This window comes from Halyomorpha halys, unplaced genomic scaffold (genome assembly GCF_000696795.3).
Source record: "Halyomorpha halys isolate HHAL.00 unplaced genomic scaffold, Hhal_1.1 Scaffold91.1, whole genome shotgun sequence".
NCBI classification, from domain to species: Eukaryota; Metazoa; Arthropoda; class Insecta; order Hemiptera; family Pentatomidae; genus Halyomorpha; species Halyomorpha halys.
In genome coordinates, this window is record NW_027110755.1 from 2766658 (window position 1) to 2778809 (window position 12152).

Sequence of the window (12152 nt, forward strand, 5' to 3'; positions counted from 1 at the left end):
AAAAAAATTACTTGATAAACATGACCACCCTCAATTCACTTACATATAAGTTCTAGTCCATTTCATTCCAGCTACAATTTAATAATGGGATTCAAGAACGATACTAGAAATATCTGTTAGTTTTCATTAATGGGTTAAGGAGGCCAAATAAAACAAAAAAAGAGCTGAGAAATATTTAATGAGAACAATTAGAAATGCTAATACAAAAATTGTAGGATATTTATACACACAGAAGATATATTTCATTTATTAAAATATTTCACAGATCAAGTTAAAAACTAGATAATATGGCCCCAATCTTTTAATATATAATAAAACTTACATGTTCATTTCATAATACTGATAATAACCAAGTATTAATTAGCCATAGTAGATTTAAAAACAATTCTTATCAAGAATTTTTCATGCAGTTTTAATAATCTCTTTATGTCGAGCTCAAACATTAAAAACATAATAAGCTATAGTGATACAGCTCATAAGAAAAAGAAGTTAATACTGGTGATGTGCACACTCTTAGATTTCAAGTGAGGAATAAATAAATCACTATAAAAATGTTTTCAGTAAAGTATTTTTCATTGGTGCAGTTATTATATGATGATTAATATTGGTACGAAAGCGTGGAGGCAGATTTGTCTTTAGAGTTGATAAAAATTGTTCTTGAAATTGCTATGAGGGCTATCAGAAAAAAACAAAACATCATACAAATGATGGTAGAACAACCTGATGTCAAAGCAGTCAAATACAATCATTACATTTCCAACCAAGTATGCGTTTTAAGAGTATGAAGGCCCCTTTGAAGAAAAATATCTCACAATTAACATTAAAAAACAAAAAAAAGGCCACCATATAAAGAGGATAAAAAAAAAAATAAAGCATTTACTGTTTTAGCCTGAAATTTTCTTGTTGATTTTGAAAACTCCACACTCTCAGCAAGTTTAAAAAGTTTGTATCCTCCACAACCGGGGGTTCTGAACATTTTAAAATATCTGTAAAATTGCTTATTGTTTATTACTAATTACATTACTAAAAACCTTACAAGAACTTATCAAAGAAAAGCTTAACCTCAATTTGAAAACGAAATTGGTCTCATGGTCAATACCTGCACTCTTGGTGGGGGCACATTTCGCCACCTACTAGTAATGACTTTGACCAGCAGTAGAGGAAACACCCTCAGGACTTCCCCAAAATGTGTTCCTGTTAAAACGAAACAAAGAATGGTTAAGTTCTACTTCAAAGTTTGCAGAGTGTTTCCTCTAAAAATTACTTGAGGCTTAGTACCCACTTTAAAATACCAAGACTAACAAAATAAAAATGGAAGCATTTGTCTAATATATGACTGTCAGTAGGAGGAATTTAATAGTTTAAAAATTGAAAAAAAAAAAAAGTTTGTATGTGTGACTGGTGTATAATGTAGAGTGGCATATGTATGCACACCTACTACAAATAAGTCAGATAAACTTTTATTAGTTTTACATCTTCTTCATTTGGAAGATTAATGATACTACGGTAAGAGTGAAATATTATTTCTCCAAGCCTAAAATAGTACAAATATAATACTTCACTTACATATTTATCTTATATAATAATTTCTTTGGCATTTAACATATGTAAAAGTTAGCACGCAATGATAAAATATCGTATTCCAGTAAAACGGAGCATATATTAAATATTTATAACAATAGCATGATAATATAATAAATGTAGAAAAGTACGAAACATCGATAATATCAACAGTTCAGTTATCAGTAACTTCTAAAATAGAAATTTTATTTAATATTTCTAAAGCACCAATAAATGAGAAACAATTATAAAAAATAAACATAAAACTTCAAATAAAAATTGATAATTACTATTAATAAACTATTTAAACAATAATAAAATAAAAATAACAAATCACGATTAAGATAAAACAGATCTCCATATCTTTAAAAATAGAAATAACAATATTCATTTCATAGTAAAGTTATAAATAAAACTACATTGTAACATAAAAAAAAAAAAAAAATAGTTAATAACAATCCCTAAAAATGAAAAAGTAAAATACAGGCTTATGAATACAACAAAATTATAGCATTACTACAAATATAATATTTAAACACATAACATTAATTCGAAATGAAAGTGCAAAACAGACTGCAATACTATACACAAGAAATTCTATAAATTAATGAGTAGTAATATTAAATGTGCTTAAATTCATCATCTTATTTAAAATATGGATAGTACAAAATGTGTAGTTCTAAGTGATAGTGTTTCATAATATTAATCTTATGCATAGCTATGATTAAAATAGGCAGCAATCGATTTATTTTAAGAAATAATTGAATTGACAAAAAAATAAATAAAAGTAACTTCTTATAAAAATAGTTTTTCAAGCATTATATCAGATTATTAAATAATTGAGTAATTGAGCGTTTGAATGTTTCATAAATAACAAATCTAAACAAACATCTAAAAAATAATAATGAAGACAATGCAGTGAAACCTTTCTACAAAGGAACGCATTGGGCACGAAGTATTTGCCCATTATGGAGAGCTGTCTGCTGAGAAGTGTTATACTAGTTAGTGTCAAACCCTGAAACAGGTTCGTCATTTCTAAGATGTTATTCTCTTGGTGAGAGTTTAATACTTCTAGTTTCCTTTTCAAAATATCCATAATTCGAGTCTTTCTAATTTGAATTTTTTGGCTATTTTCCACATAGAAAAATTTTTTTTAATTTTTTATTTATTTTAAGAAATTTATGGAGCACCATTCTTAATTCTCTAAGTTGAAAGAACAACACCGACTAAGGCATATTGGATTTAAAGTAAAATAGGCTCAGCAGAGGAGAGAGAGGAGTTTTATGAAAACAACCAAGAGACGAGATTATAATGTAAATCCTTATTGCAAAATTATATAATCTTAATCAAAAGCACGTTCCCATTTCACACTTCAGAATAGATCCCTTATTGGACCAACTATATCACTGAAAAGAATAAAAGAAAATAATTTCTTTAATGAGATGAGGGTGCTCTGGTTTTAATAAATAAAATGGTCGTTGTCTTCAACATATTTGTCAAATCTGTGAGAGAGGGGCATCCATTGAAGAGAGGTTTCACTGTAGTAATAAAAACATCTAGTTTGAAAACTTGATAAACTAAATTAATATCAGGTACATTTGTTTCACAGTAAAAGTAATTAGTACAGCATTGAAATATTTATATTAAATATAACTCTTTTAAAAGTTAAAAAATAAACAGTAGAATACTTCTAAATAATTTTAGAACTGCTAAGTAGAAAGATAGATATTCTTAAGTTCTATTCATTTTAGACAAGCACGATCTCGTAATCTCTTCAATTTTAATCTCAGGGGCAATTCACTTTACTTCGGCACTTCATTGTGGTTTGCCAAACCTGACAAACCTTTTTCCAAAACTCAGCAAATTATTGCACATTGGTTTACTATTTAATTAATAATAATCAATTAATATATTAATATTATATTTTATGCCCGACAGTGTGGGATAGAAGCCACTATCAGCGAATGCATGGATATATGTTTTTCATTTTTAGATTCTAAGTATCTTGAAATGTAAATTCTCAAATTATGAGAGTAGGGAGGTTAAATTTTTTTCTTGGTCAATTTGACAGGCTCATGATTTTGAATATTAATCCAAAACAGAAGAAATAGTTCAAGAAATAATTATTTTAACAAACAGACTCAGAGATAATAATATAATTATTTTATACAATAATGTAATAATGATTAATAATAAAATAATTTTTGAAGGAAATAGCCGGACAAAAAACTTTTCGGTAAAATTATTCAAAGTGAGAAATTTATTTTATAAGATACAAATTGTCTATTAGGCATTTCTTGCTCCTGATGTAAATTATGTAAATTAGATTACCACTATTAACATGAATATTAAATAAAGAAAACAACAAATATTTTTAAAAGAGATAGAAAATTAAATATATAATAGAAAAACCATTTGAAATTTCCTTCATTGTTGATTCTTTGGCCTTGACCGATGTAATGGATTTAAAGCAGAGTTTTAGAGGTTCTTTAGCATGTGTATCATTGTTAATAATCTAAAAATTTCAACACATTGTCTATAATAATAAAGAAGTATAACACTAGAAGAACAATTGAAATAGTCCCTCTTAAGCCATTAAAAAAAACTTAAGAAAGTTATTTAGGATAAATTGCCCAGTTAAAAGTTAAAATGCCCTGCATACTTCTTAATTCTAATGTGCCTGTCTAATATGACTTTAAATGGTACCATATATAATAATTATACAAATAAGTAAATTTTATAAACCTATTGGTTATCTTCATACTAATCATGAATTGATTAAGGCATATATATTTGTGTTTATAATACAACTATCAAATTTTTATAAAGAGAGATTCTTCTTAGATGTAAAAAGACTTACATTCATAAATGCATATTAATAAATAGTGGACCAATTATTTAATATACAATAAAAAATTTATATATAAGTATATTAAGTAATAAACCAATTTAAAAAAAAACTATAACATACAAGTTCAACAATAAACTTAAAAATTTATTTTTAAGTTAAAAATATAATTCAATATATTAGCATATTGAAATACAGACCATGCTAACACCACTCAGCTAACATAAAAAGAAAAAGAGATAAAATAGAATTATCATTAATTGAGGAACGCTCTATCAAAAGACGATATATGGAAAATTATTATTAAAAAAATATTATGCAACCTCATAAAATTGAAAATGTTGATTTTAAATATCTTATTATTAAGATATTTATTACTTATTATTGCTCCATTTATTACTTTAGACTGACCCATTTCTTCACAATCGAGAAAACAAGTAGCGTAGTGTAGTTAAATATTTTTTTAATAAATATCAAAATGATTGTAATTAAATTTTCAAATATTCCCAAGAAAATAAATTAATTTATCAATCAATCAGGTTTACTTGCTCATGCTTGAAAAAAAAAAATGTGAACTGTTTTTCAGATTTTAGTCAAATGAGCGTCAATCACTTATTGAAATAGTTAACAGCAAAGGTTTTCATGAAAATATTAAAATGATAAGCAGATATTTAAATTTAACATGTAGAGTAATACAATTAAGAATATACTTAATCATTAAGGCAGTTAACTCCAATTTTAATGGTCAAAAGTAATAAAGCTCAAACCAAATAACATCTAACCTTCAGGTAAAAATTCTGGAAAAGAGAGCACAACCTTAACTAATGATTCAAACTATTTTAGTTATTTCTCAGTTACAGTTATTGAAAATTGTTCACTTTTTAATAATAGTATATATTTTTAAGTTTCTTTAAATTAGAAAAATTGATTATGAATTTGTTATTAAAAATTCAATAGTAAGTTATTTTTAATAATAAACTACTAAAAATAAATTCTGAGGTGGGTTACAAAATATTAAAGATTTTTATGTGACAAATCCTATACTACAGGATCTTGGAATATTTAACTTTTCTTTGGAAATGAACAATTATTGAGTTCTTTAAACCAAAGAATTCCTGAAATTATTCACTGAAATGCGGTAATCCCAAAGGAAAGAACTTGTTAACTTTCCAACAGATAATCAATATCTGTATTATCAATATTTACAGGAAAATAAAGAATAATAACAAAATTAAAACTTAAATAATTTGTAAAATGGCATACAAATATTTTGTAATAATTCATTAATTGTAAAGCTCTTAATGATTGTGTGATAGTTTTCATACCATCTATAAAGGAATTTTATATCAACTAGCTGTAATAATTTTCACATTTCAACACAAATAAATAATAATTTAAAAATATAACACTGACAGATGGCCACTATTTCCATAAATTAATTCTTTTTCAGTCTCATTAATACAAATCCACTTAAGCTGACTATAATGCTAAAAGCTTAATATAAGACATTAAAAAAGATACTTAAGTAATAGTTAACCCAATCAAGATGTATTATCTTGGAACATGAAAAGAATGTAACGTAGGGATCGAAATTATTTTTCAAATGATAGAAATAATTACGAATTTATAAATAAACATAAAAATATGTAAATATAAACTATATTCATATGAAATTATTACATTTTATGATAAGATAAGAACTCTAAAAAGTAACATTTAAGAATTTTGGAAAAAATATAAGATATATATAAAAAATTCCGAAGCATTAAAAGTATATCACAAGCATTTTGATTTAAGTTTGTATTTGAAAATAATTAGTTGTACATTGTAGGATCAGGTGGTAATGTTGTAACACTTGTGATTGGTGGCTTTGGAACAATGTTTCTGGATTTCATGAAGCTTACAAATTGAGCAGGGATTTCTGCTAAGACTTCCCTAGCTAAGAGAGCCCCAGCATTGGGAGAACCCATAACTTTTGAAAATGGCACAAACTGGACAATATCTCTGCTTGCTCGCATACCACCACTTGTCAATGCCACAGTATCTCCATCCAATACTTCCATGGCTGAGAAATCAGCATTACCAATTCCAACAATTATGATAGATATCGGAAGAGAAGACGCCTCTACAATGGCCTGCAATTTTTTTTTTTTTTAAACAAAATATCAAATCAAATAGTATAATTAAACTTTAAGTACAGCTACTAGTATAGGTAGAAACTACAGGCATTGTTGAAGAAAACAAGAGAATATTAGTAGTTTTTTTTGCAAACCAGATAGTCAGCTAAGGGCCATTGCACACATCAAGAATCACCATAAAATACTGTGTTTACATTAAGTCGCACATTGAAATGAATAGAGGGAGGTTTGAACACACTAAGAGATTAACCGGACCGGAAAGAATCTGGGTGTTAGCAGCCAGCTCATCAACAACAAGACCAACCGGTTTTTTAGCTAGGTATGATACTTTGCTGGTTTAGCTTACAACTAGCACTAGTTTATTGATTTAAATTACATATTAGAGCACTTGTGATTAAATAACATATTTTTAAAACATCTAAAAATTACAGTGGACCCTAGGTATAAAAGGGGCAAGTGGAAATGAAACAAATCACGTATAGGAGTAGCCACACTAAAGCAGAGCAAAAATATAAATCATTAGAAGAATTAACACCTATATATATGTAATAAAATACACTTTATTAAAAACAAGAGTTTTTTTTTTTGTTTTTCGGCCAAGACTCCCATTGGAGTCCTATACTGCCTAACCATGGTTTGGGGTCTAAGTTCTTCATTTTGTGGGACCGCCACGCAATGAAAAAAGTCGACGTCCCAGGCTGGATTCGAACCGGCACCGCCAATAAACATCAAATTGGTAAGACTGTGTCTTAACCACTGAGCTATGGGCGGCCCGAAACAAGAGTTGTTCATAATAATAAGTTATAAATAACAGTGAGAATAAGATATTTTCTTTATCCATAAACAGGCACTTTTCTTATTCCTGTAATTCATTTTCAAAAAATTTATTTATGTAAAGTTTTACTTTTTTTTTGTTTCATGCACCCCTTCCAGCTCATGTCTGACAAATGGGAGGGGGGTTATCAGGGGCAAGTCATGGCATAGGAATGCCACAGAAATTAAAAAAGTTGATCCCACTGACCGGATTCAAACCTGCACCACTGCAGTTCTCAGGCTGTTAAGACATGCGCCTCAACCATATGAGCTATGGACAGCCCCATTTAAAGTTTAACTATACCATTCAGCTTGGCCTTCATAAATTTTTGTTTCATGGAAACAGCTTGCAGGAATTTTATGGGCCCAATAGACAATTTATGTCACTACATGAATACAAAACTACATGTTTCTCTTTGATGTGTTCAATATTATAGATTATATATACAGTTTACAGCAAGTGTCCCCTCTCTTAACAATACCAAGTCAAAGAAATTCACTTAACACAATGAATTATTACCCCTTTTGAAACAAATTATTACTGATGATAAAAAATGAATCATTTACAATAACGATAATCAAAAAAGATCTAAGTCCAAATATGATAAACCAGCATAAACTATACTGAAAGCTGAATGCATCAGATAATGACTTATATAAAAGAATACTTACTTTTATATTTTTATATTACTTACTTATATATATAAATAATACTTTGACTTAATGACTTATATAAAATAATAAAAATAACTAAGAATATTTAAATAAATACCTACAACAATAAAATTTATAAAACAAACATAATTAAATATCTAATTACTATAAAAATGAGTTAAAAGTTTAAATGAAAACATCAGAATATCTCTCTATCAGTTTTTACAAACAAATAACACAGAAATAAAAATCTCTAACCCATGAATAGTGACAAAGTATGGAGAAAAAATTAAAAGCAATGTTACCTTGCAAGTCTGAGGCATATCAGTAATAACACCATCAGTAAGGATGAGAAGAATGAAATAAGAAGAACCATCAGTATAAGTTGAAGCGAATTTCATCACATGTCTTATAACACTTGCAAAATTTGTTGGGCCGTATAACTGGATCTGCCTAACAAATTAATTAAATTTTAGTTAAGGAATGAGTGAGAATAAGGAAGGAGGATATTAGAAAGGAGGGAATTCCAGAGAGCAGTGAAGCAGGCAAGAAAGGAACATTAGGGTGTTTTAGTTCAATATAAAGGAATATAGAAGTTAGAAAGAAGGGATTTTGTTTTCTGTGGGTGGACTCATGATTTGAATTGAAGCAAATGAAGGGTATAAGCAAGATTCAGGGAGTTAATACCTTAGTATAGACTAGATCTGAAGATTTTTTTTCTATTTCTTATTGTTTTTTTGGATTTCTTTATTTTAAGGTGCCTAGTCTTTTTTTTCAGGCCTGGTGGTCCTTATATGAGTGTTATAAGAATTTAATTTACTTTAAAAAATCAACAATGTAGGGATATATTCTCTACAAAAGAAACCCCTAAAAAGAAACTTATAATGTTATAATTACGGAATAATTGTAAATAATAAAGATAAATTAACACCTTGACCAAAGGGGCTCCCTAGAAAACTACTTAAAACATGATTTTTTAAAAATATTTTATTTTATTTTAATTTAAATAAGCATTATATAATGTATAAAATGCAATATTTAGCCAAATAAAGTTTAAATCTCTTTTTTAACTATGATGACTATTGTCATACCCTCATATGCAACTGAATGTATGTATACAATCAGCTTATATAAGAATGTTTTGACAGTTTTTTTTAACTGAATTACAGAATGAGGACTCTAGGGTACTGTATACCACATTTTTTTCTAGAAAATGTAAAGTAATCCAAAACAATGTAAAAAAACTTTTTGAATATTTAAAAAATTTTATTGAATGTGTATAAAATACAAGAATACGTAAGTAAATAAATTTATAAATTTCCAAAAATAAATTTGAATTTATACATTATACATATATGATTTTATATATGTACAATATATATATTGTAATATGCTCTTTCACAACATTGATTGTAGCACTACGGTTTTGAGTTTTTTCCTATGATTTCCTTTATGAATAATTTTCTTTAATACTTATTCTTAACTTCTATTTTTTCTTAAATTGTAATTTCAATTATGATGGGAATTCAAAATAAAGTTTTTAAAATATTTGAATCTGCTCAACATGGCCACGATTCAACGACCTTTTCGTAAAACACCCACTGCCATCTTCTTTGTTTTGAATAATGATCTTTCCACTCCATATATGACCGATCAAAATTGGTTAGCTTTCTTTTTTGATTTAACACAACAAATAATAATAATCATATTCTTTATTTATTTAGGGATTGATCCATTATACCCCACCCTCCCCCTCCCAATTAATATACAGGCTTCAAAATTAGGCTTTAAAGCCTTAGAGTAAAGTACAAAATAAAAAAAAAATGTTATAAAATATAATAAAACAGTGAATTCGAAAAGATAAAAATGAACCACAATAATTAACAAAGTATATAAAATAAAAATAGAACAAACAAAATAAAACTATATGTCATATCATAAAACATAAGATGACTAACTTCTGATAATAAATAAAAGGAAAAAAAAAGGATGAAAATCAAATACAATTAAACTAAAAGTAATAAATGGAAAGGTATAATTTCTGCTAATATTTACAAGTATAAAACGAAAAACTGAAGCATTAAATACAGAAAATACATAAACCTAAACATGTATAAACAAATAAACAATATTTAACATTGATACGTAAAATAAAAACATAATTAGAATCATTGATATATAAAAATAACTATTTTCTCATAAAAGAGGATATTACAATTTATATAAATAATATATTGTACATACCCAGTATATTCTAAAATAGATTTGTATTTTAATATAACATAAAATAGATCTTGCCATTAAAACAGACACTTATAGTGGGTTTATTGGTCGATGTTCAACATGTCACAATCTCACAAGAGGAGATCATAACAACAAAAATATCAGAAGACAATCCTTCCCAACAAATCCACCTCACTAAACCCCGATTTGGCAAGGTCTTATATCATTAATCTAGAATTAATTTAAAGTAAATATAAAAGATAATTTAAATATCATTGAAAGTAAACGTCAACATTGTGAATAGGAAGAAAGAAGGTTGTTTTTCAGTCAAAACATGTTCATCAATTAGCATTAAACAACTGCTATCATTTTTAATTTATTATTTCCAGAACCTTTCTATATCTGGAATAAAAAGTAGCCCAACATTTAACTACACTGGATTAGTGTTAGAGTATTCTGTTGAGTTAGATTTATTCTTGATAGCTTGGTTATGTGTGAAAAGGCTTTAAAGTATGTAATCTATCTATATGTATAATTTATTTTAGCCTATCAATTATTTTTACCATAACGGACTTCAAAGAAGATGCCACAACCCCTAAACTTAAAAAAACAAAATATTCTTAAATGGAAAGATGGTTAGTAAAAGACAGAGAAATTGAAACTTAACTGAATTTTCATTTAAAAATAAACTTAAGGAAGAATTGATAGGCAGCACTTAAGTAAAACTTTACACTTAACAATGGTGAATATTGATGTAATTTCACCTAACCTATTCAGGAACAAAACCAATATTCGTAAGAAAAATTGGATCCATTAACAAATATTTAAGGTCATTATTTATCATCATTAGACAAAAAATATATATATAATGGCAAAATTTTCTTAAGTAATTATTTTGACTTACTTCAGTGTCATATATGAGCTCAATCATAAAATTCAGATAGACCAAAATTAAATACCTTAAACATGATCTATAAGCTTGTAAAACGCCATGAACCTTATCACAATAAGGATTTGTAGGATGCATGTTGACGAAAAATTCATGTGATACTCTTCCATCAGGGGGTAACTTTGCTCCAAACCCAAGAACAGGAAACTGTTTATCTGAATCATAATCTTCTATGATGGTGCCTACAGAGATAATAGCTTGCTCATAAGCGTTCTGTCCAAACTCCGTAATATAGTGCAATGAATCAGGACTCAAAGGATTCCCATTCGAACCTAAAATAAAATAACTTAAAATAAATGATTAAATAGAGTACATGGTGAATCTAACTCATGTTTGATATAAAATACAATAATGAAAAACAAGAAAAGAAGTCCTTTTTTACTCTACTAAAGCGTAGCTACATTGATGGTAATAAGTAGGGATAGGATTTTTATGTGTTAAAAAATCTGAAATATGTACATAAATATGTGCTAATAAGTTGTCAAATATTTAAAAAAATATGTATTTATAAATTTTGAATTATTCAACAATATAAATTACTAATTAATTAGTAATTTTTTAACTTAAAAAAAGTTACATAAATATGTTTTTATTATATATTATATGAATAATATTTTAAAGAAATTAGGTTAAAATATGTACAAAAAATGTAGTTGGAGAAAACATAACTGTTCAATAACAAGACATTAATTAGTAATTGTAATTAAACTAATTAATTAATAATTACTCAGAATGAATTATGAACAAACTATAATTGGAAATAAAGAATAGTCATTATTAAAAAGAAAAAGAAAAACTTCAGATAAATATTTAAAACTTTGAAAGAAATCAATTATTCAGCAGGGTCAGTTGCAAAATTATTACAGATTAAATGCATTTTTAAATTTTCAAATAAAAATCTTTGTCGGTTTGACCGCAGAATGGACTTGTAACGGCTAAAAAATCTTTCAACACCTACTGATGTTAT

General features: G+C 27.0%; 1 protein-coding gene across 2 annotated transcripts in view; it reads right to left on the minus strand.

Annotated features, from left to right (window-relative positions):
• Window positions 1–2824: 2824 nt before the first annotated feature.
• The window catches only part of LOC106677217 (copine-8), an 18176-nt gene continuing 8848 nt past the window's right edge, over window positions 2825–12152 (minus strand). For both annotated transcript variants that reach the window (XM_014415003.3, XM_014415004.3), the window contains exons 6-8: window positions 11196–11457; window positions 8319–8466; window positions 2825–6543 (exon numbers count right to left, since the gene is read on the minus strand). In XM_014415003.3, the coding sequence (XP_014270489.1) occupies window positions 6223–6543; window positions 8319–8466; window positions 11196–11457 (731 nt within the window). In that variant the 3' untranslated portion in view covers window positions 2825–6222. The remainder of the gene's footprint in view (window positions 6544–8318; window positions 8467–11195; window positions 11458–12152) is intronic.